The 26,773-nt window shown below is 32.1% G+C and overlaps 2 protein-coding genes across 5 annotated transcripts in view; one reads left to right on the top strand and one right to left on the bottom strand.

Moving 5' to 3' along the window:
- Positions 1–26,773, bottom strand: part of LOC145293813 (adenylate kinase 2, mitochondrial-like) — a 187,158-nt gene that overhangs the window by 54,953 nt on the left and 105,432 nt on the right. Inside the window, exon 1 of one of the 2 annotated variants that reach the window (XM_080140427.1) lies at positions 11,543–11,566. The exons of the other annotated variant lie outside the window; for it this stretch is intronic. The gene's annotated coding sequence lies outside the window, so the exon portion shown is untranslated. Of the gene's footprint in view, positions 1–11,542; positions 11,567–26,773 lie in introns of those variants that run through there. 2 annotated transcript variants of the gene reach the window in all.
- Positions 1–26,773, top strand: part of LOC145293812 (peroxisomal acyl-coenzyme A oxidase 1-like) — a 156,116-nt gene that overhangs the window by 13,138 nt on the left and 116,205 nt on the right. For 2 of the 3 annotated variants that reach the window (XM_080140422.1, XM_080140421.1), the window contains exon 1: positions 11,609–11,777. The exons of the other annotated variant lie outside the window; for it this stretch is intronic. In XM_080140422.1, the coding sequence (XP_079996548.1) occupies positions 11,609–11,777 (169 nt within the window). Of the gene's footprint in view, positions 1–11,608; positions 11,778–26,773 lie in introns of those variants that run through there. 3 annotated transcript variants of the gene reach the window in all.

Consider the following 26,773-nt stretch of genomic DNA (forward strand, 5'->3'; position numbering starts at 1 on the left):
ATGTTCATCCAAATATTTTGTGTATAGTTTAGTGGGTTAGGGTTTTGATTACATATAATGTTCATCCAAATGTTTTGTGTATAGTTTAGTGGGTTAGGGTTCTGATTACATATAATGTTCATCCAAATGTTTTGTGTATAGTTTAGTGGGTTAGGGTTTTGATTACATATAATGTTCATCCAAATGTTTTGTGTATAGTTTAGTGGGTTAGGGTTTTGATTACATATAATGTTCATCCAAATGTTTTGTGTATAGTTTAGTGGGTTAGGGTTCTGATTACATATAATGTTCATCCAAATGTTTTGGTTTTATTTTTCATATCTGTGTATGTGTCTATCTTTGCTTGGTTTAACACAATTTAGAGAAATGCCCTTTTTGAGATATTTTTTGTAACTTTTATAAAATAATGGACAAAGATGGATCACTTTCTAACTACCAACTCAAGGGATCAGTCATCACCATTACAACAAAGCAGTGTCCTCACAAGGGTCAACACCCCATAAAACTGCAGACACAACCTAAGTACAAAAACTACCATCCATATCAAAACAGCCTAAGGGAACAGGAAAAACTCCAACAAAATTTGAAGGCTTCATTATATACATATAAATAACAAGTTCTTGTTGACATGAGGGATAAGAGTTATTTCCCTTAAACTCCTAGTTCAAACCAATATGGTGACTAAACAAACTTAGAATCTAGATGTGTGTTCCTGTTAATTCTTACCTAATCAAGTATAAATTATTATATGTCTGGTACAGATATTTTCCCTTGTTGATAATAAGCAAAAGCAGTGCCGACAAAGCTAATATTGCACATATTAACCTTAACCTTAACCTGCTAGTCTCAGTCATTGTTAAGGTTTCTTATTCTCTGTTGGCTGAGGTGTATAGTCCTGTGCAGTTCTAGAAGGTCCACCGTCCCAGGCTTTGCCTATTCACCCTTTGAGTAGGGGTTAGTTTATTGTTAATCGCCTCAGATGTCCCTACTGGAGAATGCCTACAGCGCTGTCCAGGCATATTTTGCAGGTGAGAGTGCACTTCGTCTAGGGTGTTTTTAAATCTCATTTTTCTAATCTTGTGCCATGTCTTCTTGTCATGGGAAATAAATATCAACGCAATGCTAGTTCACATGAAAACTAAAAGAAGATTTGACTTTTTGGGGCAAATATTGGTAAACACCCAGAAAAAACTTGCTGGTAAAAAGAAATAATTAAAATATAAATTAGACTTTAGAGTGGGAGATCAGGTTAGCATATACATTTAACATAAAATCCCTTTCTGATCAGATAGTGGTTGAAAGACGTGCAACTATTTTCTGGTTTTAGTTAAATCATGTACATGTTTAGATTGTCTATTAATTTATGTTGGATTCTAATATGCACAGGTGCCAATTAAACGTTTTTAATTGAATTTTTACGGTATTTTTTGTTTATTAAATTCTTAGATGCAAGTACAAAACAGTTAAAAAAGCTCTCCATATTAAAAATTACTTTCTTAATAATAATAGTGTAATAATAATAGTAATAATAATAGTAATAATAATAGGTACTTCTTCATTTTCTGACGTAAACTGCCGGAATATGCTGAGTGCTAATCAAATTTTAAAATGCTAAAAAAAAAAAAGAACAAGAATTATCATGTGTTACAATGAAGAAAGATGGAAATACAGTACTTCTGCAGTTTAAATCTTGTTTTTCCGTGAGTCTTGCTCAACAATGCCTGGTATATGACAAAAACCACTGGATTATACTTAGCGAACGGAAGGCAATACAAAACCTAAAAACAAAACAAAAAACAAAAAAAAACAACCTACCGTAATAAATTCATAAAATTTATTGTTATATTTTTTTATTATCAACTGTTTTTTTTTGTTCTTTTTTGTATGAAAAGTATTTTTCTTTGAATTAAGAGCAAAAAGTATTTGTTTTGTTTTAAGATACAAAGAACATTATTTTATTTATTTTTTATACATCTATAATATAAAGCTGAACGTCTGTATGTGTGTGTCTGGTTACGAATAGGCTCCTATATGGTTGACTATTTAAAAAAAAACTGATTACATATAATGATAGAAGATGTATCGAGGATCAGGAATGGGTATGTTTGATCTGGCAGAACAGTGGTTCATAAAAATTGTGGGGTCTACGTTCGCACCTGGCCCCCGAAGTATGGAAATAAAAAATTTAAAAATTAAAAAAAAAACGTTTACAAGTGTTTTTGATATAGATTTACATAATAATACTTTGATAAGTATGTTTTAACTTAAATAGGGATGGTATAATAAAATTGTGGGGTCTGCATTCGTGCCTGGCCTTTATAGAATGAAAATAGGCACAAACTTTAATAAAGACTTTTCATATCTATCTGCGTAAGTATACTTTGATAATTATGTTTCAGTTTGAAGAAATATGGTATAATAAAATTATGGGGTGTTCGTTCGAGCCTGACCTCCATAGAATGGAAATATGTGACAAAGTTTAACAAGGTTTTTTAATATAAATCCACAGAATATTGTGATAAGTGTTTCAGTTTGAACAGGTATGGTATAATAAATTCTGGGGTTTATCTATTTTATTTTTACTTTCATCATATTTTGCTTTGGTTTTGATACCCCCAAATTCGAAGCTATCCCTTTACAACCCTTCCTTTTAATAACCTATCATACTTTCATAAAACAGAGTAGATTTTCTGTAGGCTGTTTTTGAACCTAGTCAACAACGGGTACTTTTGCTAGTATATATATATATATATATATATATATATATATATATATATATATATATATATATATATATATATATATATAATTTCATGAAATGTTTGTATTTTTAACAAGTTTGGACTTTTTTTTTGTAAGTAGCCTATGATGGCATTTTTTTTTTTTGTTAATGCATTTTTTTCAAAAATTTCTTTCTGAAAATATGTTGGTGTTTTTCGTTTATATTTTACATTTTGCATGTGTGTGTGTGGGGGGGGTTAGGTTACACTTTTGGGGGGAGAAGAGGCAACTTATGGTTTTCTGAGAATAGGCTATTTCCTTAGAGATGGTAGATTTTGCCGGTTGAAAGAAAGCATTAACGGCAAAGTAGGCTGAAAAAGGTTGTAAGAGAATTTAGGAGGAGGAAGTTCCTCAACCAGGTCAGAATAATTTATGATTTTTTTGATAAATAACTGAAAACAATTTTTTATGTCAGAATAGTTTACGATTTTTTTTTATAAATAACTGAAAACATTTTTATGTCAGAATAGTTTATGATGTTTTTGTTAAATAACTGAAAACATTTTTATGTCAGAATAGTTTATGATGTTTTTGTTAAATAACTGAAAACATTTTTATGTCAGAAGAGTTTACGATTTTTTTTTATAAATAACTGAAAACATTTTTATGTCAGAATAATTTATGATTTTTTTTGATAAATAACTGAAAACAATTTTTTATGTCAGAATAGTTTACGATTTTTTTTTGTTAAATAACTGAAAACATTTTTATGTCAGAATAGTTTATGATGTTTTTGTTAAATAACTGAAAACATTTTTATGTCAGAATAGTTTATGATGTTTTTGTTAAATAACTGAAAACATTTTTATGTCAGAATAGTTGATGATGTTTTTGTTAAATAACTGAAAACATTTTTATGTCAGAATAGTTTATATATTTTTTTTTTGTTAAATAACTGAAAACATTTTTATGTCAGAATAGTTTATGATATTTTTTGTGAAATAACTGAAAATATTTTTGTCAGAATAGTTTATGATTTTTTTTGTTAAATAACTGAAAATATTTTTATATAAGAATAGTTTATGATGTTTTTTTGTTAAATAACTGAAAACAATATTTTATGTCAGAATAGTTTACGATTTTTTTGTTAAATAATTGGAAACAATTTTTTATGTCAGAATAGTTTATGATTTTTTTGTTAAATAATTGGAAACAATTTTTTATGTCAGAATAGTTTTTTTTTTTTTGTTAAATAACTGAAAACATTTTTATGTCAGAATAGTTTATGATATTTTTTGTTAAATAACTGAAAATATTTTTGTCAGAATTGTTTATGATTTTTTTTGTTAAATAACTGAAAATATTTTTATATAAGAATAGTTTGATTTTTTTTGTTAAATAACTGAAAACATTTTTATGTTAGAATAATTTATGATTTTTTTTTGTTAAATAACTGAAAACATTTTTTATGTCAGAATAGTTTTTGATTTTTTGTTAAATCACTGAAAACAATTTCATGTCAGAATAGTTTATGATTTTTTGTTAAATAACTGAAAACATTTTTATGTCAGAAGAATTTATGATTTTTTTTGTTAAATTAATGAAAACAATTTTTTCATGTCAGAATAGTTTATAATTTTTTTTGTTAAAGAACTGAAAACATTTTTATGTTAGAATAGTTTACGATTTTTTTTGTTAAATAACTGAAAATATTTTTGTCAGAATAGTTTATGATTTTTTTTGTTAAATACCTAAAAACATTTTTATCTCAGAATAGTTTTTTATTTTTTGTTAAATAACTGAAAACATTTTTATGCCAGGATAGTTTATATTTTATTTTGTTAAATAACTGAAAGCATTTTTATGTCAGAATAGTTTATGATTTTTTTGTTAAATAACTGAAAATAATTTTATGTCAAAATAGTTTATGATTTTTTTTTGTTAAATAACGTAAAACATTTTTATGTCAGAATAGTTTATGATTTTTTTTGTTACAATAAATAAAAAACATAACATTTATCTATATAGATTTTATGAATATGTTTTGTTAAATAACTGAAAGCATTTTTATGTCAGAATAGTTTATATTTTTTTTTGTTAAATAACTAAAAACATTTTTTATGTCAGAATAGTTTTTGATTTTTTGTTAAATCACTAAAAACATTTTAATGTCAGAATAGTTTATGATTTTTTTTGTTAAATAACTGAAAACATTTTTATGCCAGAATAGTTTATGTTTTTTTTATAAATAACTGAAAACATTTTCATGTCAGAATAGTTTATGATTTTTTTTTGTTAAATAACTGAAAACATTTTTTATGTCAAAATAGTTTATGATTTTTTTATTAAATAACTGAAAACATTTTTATGTCAGAATAGTTTATGATTTTTTTGTTAAATAACTGAAAACATTTTTTATGTCAGAATAGTTTATGATTTTTTTTGTTAAATAGCTGAAAACATTGTTATGTCAGAATAGTTTATGATTTTTTTTTTAAATAACTGAAAATATTTTTATGTCAGAATAGTTTATGATTTTTTTTGTTAAATAACTGAAAACAATTTCATGTCAGAATAGTTTGTGATTTTTTTTGTTAAATAACTGAAAACATTGTTATGTCAGAATAGTTCATGATTTTTTTTAAATAACTGAAAATATTTTTATGTCAGAATAGTTTATGATTTTTTTTTGTTAAATAACTGAAAACAATTTCATGTCAGAATAGTTTGTGATTTTTTTTGTTAAATAACTGAAAACATTTTTATTTCAGAATAGTTTATGATTTTTTTTGTTAAATAACTGAAAACATTTTTATGCCAGAATAGTTTATGATCTTTTTTGTTAAATAACGTAAAACATTTTTGATATCAGAATAGTTTATTATTTTTTTTTGTTTAATAACTGAAAACATTTTTTATATCAGAATAGTTTATGATATTTTTTTCGTAAGAAAAGTTTTTAAAAATAGTTTTTAAATGTTTTCTTTTCAAGTTGTTTTTAAGATATTTTTGTGAGAAAAGTTGATTTTATGAAAACACATCGACAAATGAAAAGATGTTTTTGTAAGATTGTTATTTTGTTAGTAAATCTTTGGATATATTTTTTGTATTATTTTGGGATTTTTGAATAAATGTATCTTTTTAAAAGTAATTTGTTTGTGGAGAGAAGAAGACTTTTTTCAAATGTTTTGTCTCCACATAAATTCTATGAGGTAGCTACTGTTTTCCACAGTGTACTGTGGGCCTCCCATCTGCTGGGGATTTCTAAGAAAATAATTCTGTGCAAATGTCTCAGAAAGTTTTTCAAGTCTGTCCCGACCCTATATCATATTCTCTCCTGAGAATTTTAATTGTTGCCATGTTGTGGGACCACATGTAAATTATTTTTGTAATCTTTATTATCTCCATTTGGGAATTTTAAAAAACCGATTTATTAACTGTCATCTGCTGAGATTTTCACTGGGTCAGTGGGTTTGTTTGGTTAGCACTTAGCATATTCCAGTGGTTTACGTTAGATGCCAGGTTATGCTGAGACAACATTCACGAGAATGTAAGTCAGTAACTGCAAAAGTACCTATTATTATTATTATTATTATTATTATTATTATTATTATTATTATTATTTCCTATCTCTATCCATAGAATTTGGTTTCAAGACACATCTGCGCCATTTTTGAAATGCCAAAATTATCTGGAAATAATATCCACAAGGGAGCTTTACACATTGTGTATCCTAAACTACAAAATTCCTCATGAATCGCATTTCCTGACTAGGCTGTACAAAGTAACTAGCCTGGGTGCCCAGCATTGCCCGAGTGTTTGGAGATGTGTGTTGAGCAAAAAAAAAGCAGGCTTGAACCCATGATACAAAGGCGGAAAAGAAAGTGAAAATCTGACGTCTTACCGCTACTCCAAGATGCGACCAGAAGTCTAAAGCGTTCAAATTTAACGTATTCAATTAAAAACAAAAGATGAGTTGCCGAAATAGCATTGCTTTTAAACCTCTCAAGTGTTTGTAAGGATAGTATGAATATTATACCAGCTTGTTGACAGTTTACACGTGTTTGTAGGCAGTAGTAGTTGAAATAGAGAAGTAGATAGTTCTGCAACATAGATAAGCTAAGCTGGTTAATGGAGAAAGAAAGGGAAAGGTATTCAGTGTATTTACGTGTTGTGGACAAAGGATTAAAGAGTCCCATAGCACGAGAACGAATGCTGGGTGTGAAGATAGCCATGTTAGCTTGTGGTACTCACATGAGCCTGGGGGACAAAGCCCCAGGCAATGTGTGCTGCCGCCCAGACCAGAGAGAAAGACGAGGAGCATTGCTGGTTTCAGGCTTTATATGCTCGGTCACATGACTGAGAGCTCGATTGTGGTTGGACAAGCCAGGGAGATGGTTGATTTAAATCTCGAGCCGCGAGATTTTACCTTTGCCAGTTATTATGGCAATTTTCATCTGCTACAAAACTCTGTAATGATACAATTGTAAACTAGGCTAGTACACAGCCAAATATTTACATAAACTTTTTTATTTTGTGTAGATCAATATGAAATTGGACCAGACATTCTGAATAAGAACTTGATATTTGCATAGAAATAACTTATATAAAAAAATAAACAATATTAAAAAAAAAATTACTAGTTTAATTGTGTTACATCTAGTGAGGGATTGCATTTTTTAATATAATCAAACGAATGATTGATAACCTTTTTTTTTGTTCGTTTGAAATACACTTTCAATGCAATTGTTAAAAAGAAAAAACTATTAAAAAATAAGTTTCATTTTGCAGATGATAGAATACATTTATTTATTGTTTAGGAAACAATAAAAGCCAAGCGGATTAATAAATATATATTTTTTTAAATTAATAATTTTAATAAATCAATCTATAAATATAAAAGCGAAAATGTATGTGTGTTCGCTTTTTCTGTGTGTCTACAAAAGGCTTTTTTCAGAGAAGCGGTCGCTCGATTCACAACTTTTTAAAACTTTTTATATCACATACAAATCGTAATATCTCACAGTTAACAACGAAGCTCGCCTGTCTATTTAATTTGCTCGATTTCGGGAAGATAAATATTCAATATTTGTCGCTCGCTGCATGTGGGTTAATCTTTTTCCTATAACATCTTCAGGGGGGGAAAAAAAGCATTCAGTCAAACCTGACCTCATTAACTCATTAAAACGAGCACCTGCTAAATCCAAGTAATTAAATAAATTCAAACGTGTTTCCGTAAGCATGTCGCGGTGGGCAATGGTTAACGTCGCACGTTTTTTTTTCACAACTTTGCCTCAACAGTTCGGGTTCGATCCTCATACTTACTTTTTTTTTTACCCCCCCCCCCCCCCCAAAAAAAAAAAACACCCGGGCAACGCCGGGTACCCCTCGCTAGTATAAAATAAACGTAAATATGAAAATCCGACAAAAAAAAAAAAGAAAGAAAAAAGTTACTTCCATTAATTATTTTGAGCATTCGTAGAATTGACACAGAAACTAATGTACACACCATATGATGACGTCACTCGTATTGTGTAAAACCTTAGCGATTGTAGCGTTGGAGGTACCTAAGAAACATGTCTCACTGTCACATTTTCAGAATTCTGTATCTAACTATTGTGATGTTCCTAAGTTTTATGCAGTTTTTAATTATCTTGGTAGCCTCTGTCTATTGCAAACGGTTTTCATGACACTGGTTAAATAAATAAAAAAAATAATAGATAAATAGATCTTTGTGAGGCAGAGATTCCAACAATACTTAAACCTGAAGAATATGAGACCCAGTTAAAAAATAAATCAGCAGCAAACAGTGTTGGACAAGATATAGTCCCTGTAGGGACTGCCAAACTCCACCACAGAATTACCCCACCCTATATGTAACATTATAAATTATCAGTAAAACTTTTGTACCATTTAAAAGAAGAAGGGCAAAATAAACCGGTAATAATTAAAAAAAAAAATTTTCATCAAACGAAAATAATGAAATTGCAAGACGAAAATGGTGTTTACATAATTGGCGCTTTAAAATAACGTTCCCATGTAGTAGACATTCCGAACGTGAAAACATACCCGTGTTTAATAAATCAAGTAAAAATCAACTGATGGTCAAATTTTCGTGAAATTTTCGATACTTATCCATTTTAGTATGAAATTACATATAAAATGCAGTTTTCGTGAAATATATGAGGGGAAAGTTTTTTTTACTGCGTGTTCCCCCTACCCTATTTATTTTTTAGAAATTCGAACAAAATATATTTAAATCTATCGAAATTTCTATTTATTATGAAACATAAGTAAAAAATGTTGTTTTTTTTTAAAGTTTAAATACACATATTGAACAAAAATTTACCTTGCAGTTAGAATTAAAAAATGATATAAATTTAATATTATTGTTTTTTTTTTTTAATAGCATTTTTTCGAATTAATATATACTATAATCAGTTGAATTTCCAAGAAAAAGAAGCTTCATAAATTAATCAATTTTTAAAAGATTAAAACGATTAAAATTCCATTATTTCAAAATGTTCCGTTACAGCATAGATTTTTAATTAATTGTGTTTAAATTTTTTTTTTAGATATAAAGTTTTTACATAAACATGGCTCTTGTCAGCTATTTTATCTCCAGATTAAACCCGATTTGAAAATATTAAGCATTTTGTAGCCCCCGCCCCTCATATTTTGTTTGTCTCTTTTTACCGAACAAATGTATGGAAGCCGAACATGAACATTCAGTAAAACCGTATTTCATATTTAATATACAAATGTTTATAATATTATTAATCATTAAACTGTGTAAATCTTAAAACCTAAAAAGATTATAACAAATATTAATTATTAATTGCAGTTTGAAGAAAATAAACAAAGGTTTTAAAAAACCATTAAGTCGCTTCTGCTTTTCCATTGTAGGGGACTTATTACACACGCGACAGAGAATGTGGAGAGAAGCAAAACAAAGAAACAAAATCAAATGTGGGACCAATAGGGAGCTTGTAGAAGACTAGGATATATAAATCCTAATTCTGTTACAAAAGAAAATAATGAAACGAATGGAAAGAAGGAAACAAAAACGCAATTGATGGATAAGATAAACGTGTCGTTTATTTACTGTTGAAAGAATGAATGTTTTAGATATGACACGTGTTCATGTCCACGCAGGTGTGACCATCGTTTGTTGCGGGATTGGTAGTATAGAAGGAAAAAGGAAATGTGTGTTCATCTCACGTTCGGGTCACTATCGTTTGTTCGCGCGTGGGAAGAGAAGTGAGTAATGTAATGGAACGAGAAATAGCAGTCCATCGTGTAGACAAAGAAAAGGATAGAGGGTTGACATCAGTTAAACTGTGTGCCATGTTAGCCGTCAGCTTCGCGGTGGTGTTCTCTGGCACAAGTAGTAGATAGAGAGAGAAAGAGTGAGAATGAGAAAAAGTAAATCCAGGCCATGGAGAGAGAACGCGTATAAAGTGTGCGTACGGTCTGATAGCTCTTTGTCCCACATAGTAGCAAGGAGGCTGGTCTGAAAAGAAAGGGTTGGAAACAGCTTGTCTCTTCCTTTTATAGGTGTTTCCGGTGTGTCTTTTGCGCATGTGTGGATTTCCTTTGAAAGGGGAAGTGACGTTGTCCATGCGTGCGTGTATGTATATACACGTAAATGTGAGTGTATGTACGCGAACGTGAATATATGTGCGTGTGTGGACGTGGGCGCGTATATTTGTGTGCGCGTATGTATGCGAGAAGTAATATAGCTTGAAATGTGAACGTGTTTTTGTGTGAGACTAAGAAAGGCTCGTGCACCAATGGACTGCACCATAGTTCGTGTAACACAAATCTTACGTCACGGAATCATGCGTATTTTTTTCACATTGTTTTGGAGATACCTATAGTCCCTGTCATTAAAATTTATTGTAAATCACTTCTTGTTTATGGATTTATAATAGCAATAATAAAAAACAAATATTTAATATTTTTGAAGAAAAAAAATCAAACTACTTATTTTAATGAAAAAAAAAATTATAAAAAAAACAAAAACATTTATCATATTTTCATAAAAAAATTAAACTACATATTTTTATTTTCGAAAAGAAATTATTTACAAAACTACTAAAGAACACATAAATATTTTATGTATATATAAATCAAAATAATTAGTAATTTCACGATTTCTTGACCTAAATACATTAAGACTATTTTTCAACTATCACCGGCTGTCTCCGCAAGTTTTCCTCTTTTGAGACACCTATTCTCCTGGTTCGCCACTTGTAGCACAACACAAGATTGTAAAAAATGATAAAGTATATTAGAGATAGATAGATAGAGAGAGTGAGAACCCATAATATATATATATATATATATATATATATATATATATATATATATATATATATATATATATATATATATATATATATATATATATATATATATATATATATATCCTCCTTTTTCGAAAAGGGAACTTGCTTGAGGCGACACTACCGGGTAATGCCGATGGGTTCAATCACGGCAAATTTTACACTGATCTAGAGTGCCCCTGCGTCACTTTTCGGGAGATTGATCCAGCTATGCGGCAGGATTGGATTTGCTTGGATGAGAATAGTACGGTTTAAGCATTTTTGAAGCTTTTGTTATAATTGTACCTATTTACATTGCCTCCCCACGGGACAGAATGAAGTTGAGATAAGACCAACCTTTTATTCCCCCCCCTTTCGACCTTGTGCTACATTTTTTTGTAATATTTGTAAAATAAATATTTACTTTTTGATCAAATTTACACCGCCCACTATCTGCGTTCATTAAACCGTTATATAATAATTAGTACAATTACCTGTTTTTTAAACGTCGAGGAAATTCCATTTTCATCAATCAATTTTCTTTTTTACATTCAACAATTATGAAAGAAGTACCCTCATGCGATTCCAACTTTACCATGAACGACAAGAAGAACGGAGAAGTCCATCCGATTTTAGTGGCGGAAAGAGAAAAAGCAATTTTCAAAAAGGAAGAACTTACTTATTTATTATATGGCAGTCATGAGAAATATAAAAGGAAGCAAGAATTGAGTAAGTAAAAAAAACAAAAAAAAACAAAAACAAACTATTACCATTCTCCGATAAAAAATCTGTACACTACAGTGTATCGTCGAAAATGGAGACGCTATTTTTTTCTGTCACCTGTCATTAGAATGAAAGGAAAAAAAATCAGTATTTTAAACTATGGCCGAAGTATGAAATAAAATCATAAAAAAAATTAAACTAGATGTTAATTTCTCTGGAAAGAACTATGAAAAAAAGTAAATAAAGTGAAAGAGAACATACATGTTTCGATTTAATTAATGAAAACGAGAAAGTTTTTCATGAAACGAATGTTTACTGTTTTTTGGAGAAAGAATTCCAACAAAGTGCTGCTCGATTACAAAGAAAAACTTTTTGCGATATAAGAGCTTAATATTTATTTATTTAATTGTACAGAAGTTCAGAAAAACATTGGTACCGTCGGTTTCAAGCCCAACATAATGAAAATGACAATTGTTTAATCTGGGCGAGAGCCATTTGAAAATCAAAACATTCATTGCATAAAAAATCTATCAAAATATAATTGTAAAGACATTTATTGAAAAGTCTGCATAAAAAACATAATTTTAATAAAACAATTTTGTAAATTTTTATTATTTCCTACTTCGGTCATAGTTTAAAATACTGATTTCTCCCTTTAACAACAGGTGCCCGAAAAAATGGCGTCTCCATTTCAGCGATAATCTGTAGAAATACCAAAATTAACAACAACAACAACAACAATAATAATAAAATAAATAAATGGTACTTGTACATTTTAATCAAGACAAATAATCGAAAAAAGGTTATATTGTACGTAGTTTTGAAACGAAGTTCTTCGAAAAAAAAAATTCATTTAATTTGATCGAATAGTTTTTTTTTGTTTTTTTTTTAACAACGGAAAGAGCGCGTTGAAGTAAGCCATGGAAATTTTTAACACGCCACGGGGAGATAACTATGTAAAGCGCCGAGACTACCTCCTGGCACATTTGCTAGGAGCAAAGTGTAGTATCTGTTCCGGCAGATACTGCACTTAAGATAATTTGTACCAGTCAATGGAGGGGAAACCCTCTATACTGGGACAATTATTATTTTTGGTAACCAGAGTGACCCCTTTTAGGGGAGCTGGTTTTTACCTCACATTAAAAACGGCCTTGTGCCTAATTTGCTCAGTGAGGGAGCAAATAAACACCATCTGTTCCGGCAGATGTTGCACTTTGTGACCATTGCCCTTGTGGCAATTGGTTATTGGTACATGTAGGGATAACCCTATAGGTACCATCCCCTTCCCCTCCCTCCCCCTTCACCTCACATAAAGCCGACCTTGTGTCACATTTTGCTTACGTGGGAAAGCAAATAAATACCTACTAGCTTTTCTTCTAGAAACTGAACCTTTTGCTCGGTATCATAAGATTGTTTTTTCGCTGTAAAAAAAAAAAAAAAAAAAAAAAATACTTGATGAAATTAAGTGAATTTTTTTTTTTGAGAACTTCGTTCCATAACTGATACGTACAATATAACCTTTTTTTTTCCCGATATTTTGTAATATAGTTTGATCAGGAACATGACAGGCGTTTCAAACAAACAAAATTGAGACACTGTTTGGTCTGCAGGCAGGATCATTTTACATTATATTTATATGCAAAACTGATATTTTGTTGTTTTATTTTTAAGTTTGTCAGGTCGTTTACATGGAATTGCTTGAAAATTGAAGAATCATATTTTTCTTTTTTGATGAGAGCAGTTAACCAAATTTTTTTTCTATAAGAGTTAAAATTCTGTATATTTTGTAGGGTGTCTAAACTTTTACGACCTTGTCAGACGAACTTAGGGTTGTAGCATCTGCTACAAACGGCCAAAACAAATGTTTGGCAGAGACATTTTCATAGCAATCACTGTTTCAATGCTTATGAATATCAGAATGTGCAAAGACAAACCATCGTAATTTGTCCAACTGCACACATGCAATAAAGGAACTATGTTGCATTTCACGTGCAGTGTTACAACAAACAGACTGGAATGTTCTTGAACTCGCCTATATAAGATTTGGCCCACGAAAATCAAATCAGTTTTCTCTTCAGATTTCACCAGCCCAATTCGTGTCTAAGAGACTCCATCTTTGTGGGATGTTAAATCACCTTAATCACTTCCTGTGTGTTGGAAAGTTACCATATCGAACAACAATGCTATTCTGAACTGCTGTTTTCACATGTGACGAACATGCACACCCGCAAGACGTTTACGTAGCTTATGATTTTTTTCCCTCCAAAAAATAACCATGTGTGTCCCTCTGTTCATGAAAATCAATAATCATAAACTTTATGCCTTTTCCACAAAATAATTATCAGCAAACACTTTCTAATGAACATTCATTGCAATCTTAAACTATAAAAATAAAATAATAAATGTTGTCATTTCATCTCACTACAGTGATCTCGAGTTCTTTGTCAGATGTCGTTATTTTTTCCAAAGTTATTCACGTCTTTTTATTTTATATGGGTGTGGATATGGTTTGGTGGAAGCCTTCTGTAAATCGGAGATCTTCATTAAATTTACCTTTAACGGTCCCAATGATATTCTATTACTTTTAACTTCTAGAGATTCCTGCACTTGCAACATTGGTATTAAAAATCGATAGATCCCGATTATGAATTGGTGATTCACATAAAGGCACATAAAGTGAATGCGATATTCAGATGATTAATTAGTTTAGCTTTAAAAAATTGTAAGACAAAATGTGATATGATTATCGACTCCACTAAATCCGCCAAACAACTTTAGCCTCATTATTTTCAATTTATTGTCAATTTTTGTTGCAAATCAAATAAACTGACATTTTATGTACACACCATTTGAATTAAATTTTATGAGAACATTTAAGATATATGGAAATTGAAATCAAAATGAAGCAATGCCTTTGGAAAAGTTAGGAACAAATATTTAATTAAGAATTTACTTTGAAATAATTACCCTTCATAGGTATAATTTCTAGGTGTAATATATAATTAATTGCCAATTATTTGTAAATTTGAAACAAAAAATTCAACTTCCTTTGACAATAATGTCTTTTATGTTATATCTTTACAAGTTAATAACATAATTTGAACTCGTACATTTAATAAGATGGTAGTTCAAATTTTTCAATTAATATTTGAGCTTCAATGAATAATCGAGAAAGTTATTGTGTTTAGCTTTTATACTGACTTTCTCTGACCGAGCTGAAAGAAACCTGTAAATGGAGATTTTGTTTAATGAAGGTTCGTATCACATATACTGCACTGTTACCTTCAACAGCATTATGATGTTTTCTTTAATAGTTATTACCAAATATTTTATGCAAAATCATCGGAAAAAATATCTAAAAATTAAAAAAAAATAAAGGCAATAAAACCTTTGAAGTCCAAACTGTTTCAAGAATACTTAGTTAAAACATTTTCACTAATAATATAGGATTATAGATATACTAGCAGTTCTGCTCAGCTTTGTTCGGCCCCTATGTACTGTTCATAAATTTTTGTGCATATGAATATATTAAAAGTGTGAATATGTATGGTAATGTCTTTCTATATAATAGGCTTCCTTAACTTCTATAGAGAAAAGTTGGTAGAGACCGCAGATGTCAATTAAAAAAAATTTTGACCCCAATTTTGACCCATTAATATTTATTGTTTTGGGCTCAAATTAAATTAAAATGTTTGACGCATGTCTAAGTAACCTACATCTAAAATTTCAAGTGTTTAGACCCAAAATTGGCGTAGGAGTTTGGTAGAGTCTGCAACGGTCAATTCTTTCAACTTTGACCTCTTGGCATCCAAATTTTCGCCCAAAACCTGATTAAAAAGCTTGCTGCATGTCTGAATACCCTTGATGTAAAATTACAAATGTTTAAATCCAAAATTGGCTGAATAGTTTGCTAGAGACTGCAAAGGTCAAATCTTTTGAACTTTGACTCCTTGGAGCCAAATTTTCAGAAAAAAAAAAACGATTAAAAAGCTTTCACTATGTCTGAAAACAATTTATGTAAAATTTCAAATGTTTAGACCAAAAATTGATTGAGTAATTAGATAGAGACCGCAGGGGTCAATTTTTTAAAAACTTTGACTCCAATTATGACCACTTAACATTTATTGTTTTGGGCTCAAATCAAATTATAAAGTTAGATCCATGTCCAAGTAACGTATATCTAAAATTTCAACTGTTTAGACCCAAAATTGGCAGAAGAGTTCTTAAAGGTCAAATCATTAAACTTTGAACTCTTAGCAGCAAAATTTCTGGCTGAAAACTGATCAAAAAGATTTTCCCAAATCTCAATACCCTTATGTCAAATCTCGAGTTAGTAGACCAAAAATTGACAGTTATTTGGTAGGGAAGTGTATACAGACAGACATACAGACAGACATTTTCACTTTTATAGATATATAGATTTCATAAAATAGTGGAGAAAGGGCCAAAATTTAAAAAGTCCTACACAATATTGAAGACCAAACTTCTTAAATTACAACATTTTCTTCAATAACTATCAAATAAATATTTTTATAAAATAATCAGAAAAAAAGCCAAAATTGAAACAAATTTTTAAAATGACAGTTTTTAAAGGTCAAACTTTTTAAAATTCAATTTTCACCCCAAACAAGGTACAGTGCCACTTTGAAGTAGGAGGCTACTATCGGGGACTTAAGTTGCAGGGGTATTATGAAGAGATATGAGTGGCAAGATGTCTGTTCACATTACACTTGAACTTCTGCATGTCAGTACAGTTGGAAAAGCAGAATCCTGGAAGGGAGTTCCAAAGTCTAGCAGTTCTGGGAAAAAACTACTGGAGTAGAAAGCTCTCTTACATCTAGGGATTTCTACTGTGCAGGGATGGGATTTAGCTGCTTATCAGGTTTGTTGAGGTATTTACATCGTGGGGGCACAAGTGTTTGTAGTTCGTCAGAACATTCACCATTAAAATACTTGTAGAACAGGCAGAGGGATGTGACATTTCGTCGATGGGATAGAGGCTGAAGCTTAGATGGCATTTCAGGACCTATCAGGTTAGAGACTCTTTTTTGGACCTTGTCTAGGAGCGAGAGACTAGTAGCAGATGCACCAGCCCAAATGTGACAACAGTACTCCGTACATGAACGAATAGTGGCTTTATAGAGGTACAGGATACTTTCAGGTGTAAGTAATTTTCTAGCACGGTAGAGAGAGCCCACCTGCTTTGCAGCCTTGGCAATGCTCTCAATGTATCTATTCCAGTTCATGTTCCCTGTAAACATTAGGCCGACGAGTTTAAAAGAAGTACTTTCAGTTAATGTGTTTTTGGCCATTGTTATTGGTGGTTGAGAAGGTTTCTTGTAATTATTGAAAGAAACAAGCTTAGTCTTGGCAGCATTGAATGTGACCATCCATTTATGTCTCCATTCCATTACAGATTTGAGGTCATCCGCTAGTGTTTCTGCCATTTTCTTAGATATGTGTTCATTTGTTTTCCCCTTGTGCCTGTTATAGAGAGTAGTGTCATCAGCAAATATACCCATCTCCGAAATAATTTTATCAGGGAGGTCATTTATGAATATCAGGAATAATAAAGGTCCAAGGATAGACCCCTGAGGTACTCCCACATTTATATCATATTGTTTAGATGTACGATCATCAAGGACAACCTGAATTTTTCTCTTACTTAAGAAGGATTTAATTACATTATGTATTCTTCCAGTGATACCATATGATCTAATTTTCCTTAGAAGACCATCGTGCCATACCGCTCTACCCTCTCCTGTTTTGTCCAGTGAACGGTATATATGTTCAGAGATTACAGTTAGGATATCTGCTGTGGAACGGGCTTGCCTAAATCCATATTGTTTGTCGATCAGAAATTTAGCAGCTGTAAGGTGATGGACTAGAGCTTGATTAATTCAGGACTTAAATATTTTGGTAAAAAGCGGGAGAAGGCTAATGGGGCGATACTTTAATGGATCAGTTCTTTCGCCAAAATTCTTGAAAACTGGTACCATAGAAGCGGTTTTCCAGCAGTCAGGAAAGCAAGATTCATTAAGGCATTTGTTGAAAAGTTTGGAGAGAACTGGAGCAACCTCAGTGGAGCACTTTTTTAATAGCATAGCCGGGATGAGATCAGGTCCACATGCTTTTGAGGTGTCTAGGTTTTTTATGATACCTGAGATGGAATGATTTTCAAATCATCTAGTGTAGCATCTGTCTGCAAAGGAAAGTCAGGGAGGGAGTGGTGTGCCGGATCCAATGTGGAGTTTGAGGCAAACTGACTGGCAAGCAGGTTAGCCTTGGTTGCAATGCAAGCAACCTCATGATTGTTTGATAGTGGGGGAATTACTTTAAAAAAGGCCAAATTCACAAAATTTGTCCGTAAAAAGGCCAATCTGGCAACCCTGCTGCTTGCTAAGGTATTTTTGTTTCAATTTAGAGTGCCCCCCAGTTTTGGGGGAGGGGCTGAATAATCATTACCGAAACAGGCAATGCTATTCAGAAGCTTGACGCATTGGTCTAAGGAACAAAATGGTGTTTATTCAGATTGGCACTTATAGCGACTATTAAAAGTAAAGAAAATACAGAAAAGTCTGTATGATACATGTACCAGTCACCGACCGATGATGAAATATTCCAAAAGTTCAGTAATTTGATCAAGTACTTCATGTTTTTAGTTATATGGCACAATCAAATTGACACAACCAGTTTCCATCAGATCACCGAAGCTAAGCAATGATGAGTCTAGCCTGTACCAGATGGGTGACCATTTGGAAAGGTTAAACACTGTATGTACCATGCCGAGTCATAAGAAATTTCTAGGTTGGTATCTGGAGGCATATTAATTCACTGGGAGAGATGCACCCTTAGTCTTAGTTAAGACCGGCATTTAAGGAGAAGATAACTCTGATGACGTCTGCAGCAGGACGTTGGCTGGCCATGGAGGAGGATGAATCTCTAGTAGATCAATGGTTCTATGGTATTAAGAGTTACATTATTCGACACTGCAGCTATACGGATGATCCAAGGACAATGGATAGGTGCAAACAGGAGAGTCAGATGCCACTGAGCTGTAGAAAGTGATGGCAACCCACCCCATATATTCTACCAAGTTCAGAATCATGTGATGTCTTCAGAGGAATTGAACCAACAGTGAACTGAAGCCTATAGAGAACACTAACCATGATTTCATGTGGCATGAATATGCCACAGTACAAAAAGTCAAATTTTACAACTAAACAAGTCGTAGTGTTTTCACTGGCCATGATTAAATCTGATGAAATAAAAATGAGGGTGATGACTCAAATCTACATGTTGAGGTGAAAAATAAACTTTATGTTCAATGAAGTTTAGTAATAAAATCGTTAAAAATCATAAATTTGGATTTTCTTAGTTTTAAATAAAACTACTTGATCAATTTACTTGATTTTTGGAATATGATACCTTTGTTCTGTAATGAGTATGTACAATATGGACTTTTCTGTATTTTGTTTACTTTAATTGTCGCCATAAGTGCTAATTTGAGTAAGTACCAAGAAAACATTCAAGGACTTATAAGAATAAATGATTTTTTTTTCAACTACCTTATTTAATGTAATAAAGTTTTATAAACAAAAATATAAACTTTAATGTTACACAAAAAAAAAAGATTTTTTTTTGGTACTTACATTGAGAGCATTGCCAGGATTGCTGTGAGGAAGGTAGGCTCTCTCTACCGTGCTAGAAAGCTACTAATGCTTGAAAGTATCTTGTACCTTTATAAGGCCACCATTCGCCCATGTATGGAGTATTGTTGTCATATTTGGACTGGGGCATCGTGCTCCTAGACAAAGTCCAAAAGAGAGTCTCCAACCTGATAGGTCCTGAACTGTCATTTAAGCTTCAGTCTCTCTCCCACCGACGAAATGTTGCATCTCTCTGTCTGTTCTACAAGTATTTTAATGGTGAATGCTCTGACGAACTGCAAGCACTTGTGCCCCCACGACGTAAATACCCTCCACAAATCCAATAAACAGCTAAATCCCACTCCTACCAGTAGAGATCCCTAGATGTAAGAGAGCTTTCTACTCCAGTAGTTTCTTCCCCAGAACTGATAGACTTTGGAATTTTCTTCCGGGTCCCTGCTTCCTAAACTGTACTGACATGGAGAAGTTCAAGTGTAACGTGAACCGACATCTTGCTGCCCAACTCCCTGCATAGTATCCTAGTAGCTCATGTCCCTGACAGTAGCCCCCTACACCAAAGTAGCAATGTGCCTTATTTGGGGTGAAAATGTAATAAAAAAGAAAGAAAGAGAGGACTTCTTTTGTTTTCAGTTCGAAGAGTGCACATCAAAGGGAGGCAATGCAATTTGGAAGCGTGATAGTGATTTTAATGATTATTTATATTTTATTTATTACGAAAATTTCAGAATTTTGACTTTGTAAAAAAAGTTTTCTCAAAAGTCACTTGCATTTGAAGATTGCATATTTAAAAGTATTTTATAGATTTTAAAAGATTTTGATAACTTTATTTTGTGTATCTCACACACATTAATATAAAAAAGATTTTTCTTTATTCTATTTCAATAAATGTTGCGAAAATTTTATATTAACATAGTTTAGAACTCTGGCAGAGCGAAAAATAAACACGACATCGAAACGCGCACTTACCTGGTTGATTAAGCAGGTTGTTTCATCTTCTTAATTTCAAAATTATTCTACATCATTTTGCTGCTCAGCTGAGCCTGGTAGTTAAGACTTTGTAAGAAGTGATAGGGAAAAAATCTTCTGTAAAAAATTATCATTAGTCCATGGCTTTAGGTCCATTTAAAAAATGTTCCAATAGAAAAAGGTGGATAATTCTGTTGAAGAAGTAAAACTAAAATCAGCATTCTTTGCTGATTAGAAAGATGATATTATGTCAAGAAAAGAATACTTAATAGGTTAAATTGTCTCAAAAGTGGCATGATAATATTGGGTAGTAAAGTCTTAAATTAATAAAAATATTAAAAATGAGTCTATCATGCATGAAAGATTTGCTCACATTCCATTAATGACTGTTCATAATTACAAATGTTAAAAGTGATACATTCGGACAACTTTCACGTTTTGTGTAAAAATAATTAAGAAACTTATATTTTCTTAATTTTATTTTAATTCAATACATGTTCAGTAATGTTTTGTGTGATTGTATTGTTGATATTTGTTGAGATTTTCGATTCTTTTGTTTGTCTCCCCCCTGATGTGTGCTCTTCAAACTGAAACCCTAAAATCTTTTTCTATGATAGTAATGCACATGTGCCATTTTAAAAATTACAATTCTTCTGAAAATATGGTTGTATTTTCATTCTTTTTTGTAATGTTAAAGATTGTTATTAATGTAATAACACTTTCTTACATTAAGTAAAATAGTTGAAAAAGAAAAGATTTTTTTAATAATAAATAAATTTTTTAAATAAATAATTTTTTAAATAATAAATAATTTGTTGCAATTTTTTTTTGCTTAAAATTCCTCAAATGCTTTGTTTAATAAAAATTATGTTGTTTTTCTCCTTGTTGGTTTTAACATTTCAAATTCTTGTATGGAAATAAAATGAATGACTCTCTTTGTAAAATAGAGTTACCTCCCCTAAAACAATGAATTGCTTCTGAATTGCTCCAAAATAAATTATTAAAAAAAAAATAGAGTTAAGAAATTAGTCAAAAGTAATTAATTTTTATTTAGCATCTAACATTCGTGATCTATTTACATTGAAAAAAAAAAAAATTAATAAGAGTTATAAGTCGATTCCGACCAAAGTAGTCATTTTTGTTTAATAAGGTAAACAAAAATGATTACTTTGCTTAGACTCGGTATATTAATATATGCGAACTTATAGACTTCTATTAATTCTATTATTATTATTATTTTTTTTTTTCACACAAAATAGGTCATAAATGATAGCCAAACTAATTTCCCAACCGATTTTCCTTTAAAATAATGGCAAACTAGAGGAGTACAGTGTTTAATCAGATTTAGTTCTTCTGCAATTTAATCATGAAAACTGATACAGCGGCTATGATTTTGAAAGCCGGGTTATAAGTTTTTTTTATAAGTTTCCAATTAGTTTTTGATTGTATTTGAAAGATTAAAGCCTAAAAATTATCTCTAAAAGGAAAACATATAATTTGTGAATGTGAATAAAAATGTTTTCCTAGCAGCCATGAAAACTTGAAAATTCAGTTAAATTTGAAAATTAAATAAATTAATTGCAAAAATCCCTTGAATTGCAGAAGATTTTTTACAAAGCCATTCTTAACATTCTTTGTTTAATATTCTGTACTTTGCCTAAAAATTTAATAAATAATTTAATAAATAAGAATTAATACAAAACTTGGCAAACAAGAAGAGTAAACAGCCCAAAACATAAATCTTAAATATCAGGAACATTGTTTGAGTCAGGTATTATTCTGGTTTGTTAGTAATGACTATTGGAAGCTGAATATTCCTGACATTAAAAACTGACCTTGGAGGAGGCAAGTAAATAAACTTGAATTTAGATAAAATAGCATAAGTGCATAAATAGAGGGGAAAAATGACACATGGACAATAAAATATAAAATTTTCCGAGTTTATCAAAATCTAGGATACAATACATAAATGAAAACATATTAAAAGATTGGTAAAATTGCGGATGACGACACACAATTAAAGTTCCCCAACTCCGTAAATGAGATTCTATTTTTATTTTTCAATGTTTGCATTTGAGAAATTTCTTGGGACTGGTAACTACGACCATAAATTCTTCTGTTGTGTTGTCCTCTATATAATTGAAATATGTTTTCCTGATTTGACTTACATGTCTCTTCTGGGTAAATTTTGGTTCTTTCACCATATAGAGTATATTCCCAATTCTTCTATCGATTGTAGAAATTGATTCCACACATCTAAAATACTTTTGAAGACTTGGAATTTGTAAACTTGAACACTTGTTTCAATTCCGTATTACAAACGTTGCACGTTTTGTGAGTTTTCAGAGTTAATAGAGGCCTACTGGTAGTTCCTCCAAAGGCTGAGGCAAGTCTGGGGTTTGTAGTTTCCTGATTTCTCCAATCACATGAAGCTGAAAGGCTCATCAAAGTTCTTGACAGGGAAAATATTTCATCCATCATACAGAGTTCCTGAACAGGCAACCTATAAGGTCCTTCTAGACTGAGGCAGGAAAAAATTCATGCCTTGAAGATTAGTGATTTATTCATCACAACAAAATTCAATAAAGTTTGTATATATTTCCAAACAGGGAAATTAAAACAAGATCCCATTTTAAGGATTAAATACAGAATGAGTTACACTATATGCCTTTCTGCATATGTACTAGGTGGGAATAATTCCTAATAATCAGATATGCGTCTGTCATGAACTCTTTACAAGAACAGCAGATTGGCATAAGCTAATTTCCATGCCTCTTATTTAATCTTGTTTTAATTAATGTCACATGTTAATCACAACTAAATAAGGAAAAAGAAAAAGAGTTCAATACAAGTCCCGACATGCAATAGTCTAAGTGTCCCAGCAAATGAATTTCAGCACCCTCCCCAAAAAGGAGCAAAAATGTCATGAATATTTGTTACTTTTTCAATACTTATACAAGATTTGTTAATTCTACAAGTTAACTTTGAACCTCCTTAAAAGGGTTTTCTTTTAATTGCAATTATGTTTTAACTTCAGTGTACTACTAGAGCAAGGAATGCATGTTTTATAGAAGTAATGTTAAACATTATTTTTTTAAAATCAAATAATTTTACAATTTTACAATAAGTGATGAATAATTGTTCTTTTTATATTTTGACTCAAGAAGAAGAAGAAGAATTAAGAAATTTTAATTTTTTATTTTATTTTTTTTTACAAGGTGGTCACCACTTATCAAGGCCCGTAAAACCACTCAGGGATAAGGGTGATTGCATGTACAGTACATTAGTGTTGAGATTTAATAAAGTATCTACTTAAGGGGGTGGTCCATCAGGAATTTGTTTACGTTGGATTTGAAGACATCCAGGTTGTAGTCGGGTGGGAAACAGGCAGATGGAACAGAGTTCCACAGGCGTGCAGTTCTAAGAAAGAAGCTTTGTTCATGGAATCTATGTTTTGATTTAGGCACAGATAAAGAGTGGGGAAAATTTTTGACAGTGGTTTCAGCTAGACGGGTGTTTTTCGTGAAAGATTGGTGAGGGGGGACCAGAGATTGGAGCTCAGACGAGCACCTGCCATGGAAATAACGATAAAACAAAGATAGACTTGCAACATCTGTTCTGTGAAAGAGAGGTTGCAGGGAAGAGAAAAGGGCATCCCCCACTAAGCCACAAAGTCTATTTTGTACTCTGTCAAGGCAGGAGAGCCTGTTTTTAGCAGCTCCTGCCCAGATATGGTAGCAGTATTCCATCCTTGGGCGTACTTGGCTTTTATATAGATAGAGAATTGCATCAGTAGTGAGATATCTTCTGGAGCGGTAGAAGGATCCCACCATCTTTCCAGTGACCTTGATGTACGTGTTCCATTTCAGATCGGGAGTAAAGGTCAAGCCCAGAAGTTTTTCAAAACATGGAGCTTCTCCTAGACAAGAGCCATCCATTTCAATTGATGCCAGATGGGGTCAGAGCGTTGATGATGTAAAGATAGGAGCTTGGTTTTAGATGCATTAAAAGTAACCAGTCACATCTTCCCCCACTGAACCACATGCTCAAGATCAGAGGAGAAAGAATCAGAGAGAACTTTGTCATTTACAGCCTTTGATGTGTTGCCATAGATGGTCATGTCAACGAATGATTTAAGTATGTGTTTAGGGAGATTATTGATGTAGATCAGGAAGAGAGTTGAGCCCAGGATGGACCCCTGAGGGACTCCAGCATTAATACTGCGAGCCTCTGATTTTTGTTCATCGACCACTACTCTTATGAGCCTATCAGAGAGAAATGATTTAATGATTGAGAAAACATTTCCAGTTATACCGTAGCTGGAAATCTTGTGAAGTAGGCCTTTATGCCATACCTTGTCGAAGGTCTTTGATATGTCAAGAGCAATTGCCCTTGAAAGGAAGCTTTTGTCAAGAGATTCGCTAATCCTATGAGATATAACCGTTAGCACATCTGCGGTAGATCTTGCAGAATAGAAATCATATTGCGTGTCACTAAGAAGGTTATTTCTGCTGAGGTGGTTGACTACTTCTCTAATATAGAGTCCAGCAACTTACTCATGACACACAGGAGACTTATTGGTCTGTACTGAGAGGGAGATGACTTATCACCTGAATTCTTAAATACAGGACATACTGATGAGGTTTTCCAGGGCGTTGGAAAGCACTTCTCCTTAAGGCAATGCTTAAACATTTTCATAAGTATGGGAGCAAGTTCTGGTTGAAGCTTTTTTAACACTATAATTGGGATGCCATCAGGGCCAGTTGCTTTATTGGAATCAAGGTTCTTGATTAGCTTGGCGACCTCACGCACAGATATTTTTATGTTACCTAGCGTGTTGTGTGTTATAGGAGGAAATATTGGGAGTTGATTGCCTTCGTCACATAGGGTAGAATTAGCTGCAAAGTTCTTGGCAAATAGTTTGGCCTTGTCTGATGCTGACGAGATGACCTCAGGTCCATTGGTAATGGTTGGGATAGAACGCACACTTCTGTTCAGGATCCTATTTGTTATTTGCCAAAACTGGTGGGAACCAAACCGCTGCTCAGCTACTTTGGTTTTAACGGACTGAGCATATAGCTCTCTTGCATTTTTTATTACTCTTTTACAGTGATTGCTGGCGTTCCTGAAAGCAGCTTTAGTCTCAGTGCATCTATTACGTTGGTAGCTATGGAAAAAGTGATTTCTGTGCGCGATGGCAGCAGCATATTCTGGGGAGAATCATGGCTGGCTGTTAGGTTTTTGTTGGAATTTTTTAGATGGTATGAATCGGTCTATGTCTACAATTAACCATTCAGTTAAGTCTGATACTATAGAGGACACATCCTTTTTAAACATGGAATGCAGAGGTAGATCAGATATGAATGTACGGAAGCTATCCCAGTCAGCCATGGACTATTGGTATATAGTACAGTGAAGGGGTACGTCTGAGAACTTATTACATTTCATTTTTATCTTAACTGATACAATGGAGTGGTCGGAGGATCCTAGAGGAGAAAGAACGGAACATGAACATAGCGCAGGGGAAGTTGATAGAAAAAGGTCTAGAAGGCTTGCATACTGACCGGTAGTATCAGGCACACGAGTGGGCTCGCAAACAATCTGAGTGAGGTCATAGGCAATGGCAAAATCATGACAGAACCTCCCCTCATCATCTATCTTATTTGAGTGGGTCAGCCATTCCACATTATGGACACTGAAGTCACCACAGATGTGAATGTTAGCTGAGGGATATGTAGACCGGATGTGGTCTATTTTCTCAGATATACTCTTAAAGATAGTAATTCCGCTGTTATGGGGCCGATAGAGGGCAAATATAAATGCAGTGGCGTAAGCAAATGCAACCCGGAAGCACATATAAGGTAAATTAGGGTCTTCTCTGGAGATATCCCTGCCACACGGGAAGCCATCTTTAATGTAGGCACATATTCCATGCCCATGGCGATGTTGGGGGTCAGATTTAGATGTTGTTATTTATTATTATTATTATTATTATTATTATTATTATTATTATTATTATTATTATTTAGTTTCAAATTATGTCTTTGTTTATTCTAAATGAGAGAAGAGAAGATTTATTTACAAGTGCTTTACAAATTAAAATTAGCAGGAACCTTGAGTCTTACAATCTAGACAACGCCAATCTCAAGAAAACTCCCACGCATTCAAAATGGAACCGTCTGTTGCATTCATTACAACATATAATTAGGGAAGAACAGTCATTTCTAACAGAACAAGTTGGGCAAAAATAAGGACCTCTTCCCCTTCTTCAAATTCAGTCTCTGTATAATCTGCAGAAGAAAATTCCCTAATTTCTAAGGAATACAAATGCTTTAGGGAATGGATTTAACCTTTTGAATCAATCTC

Source organism: Euprymna scolopes, chromosome 15, assembly GCF_053919585.1.
Source record: "Euprymna scolopes isolate OS-2025 chromosome 15, ASM5391958v1, whole genome shotgun sequence".
NCBI classification, from domain to species: Eukaryota; Metazoa; Mollusca; class Cephalopoda; order Sepiida; family Sepiolidae; genus Euprymna; species Euprymna scolopes.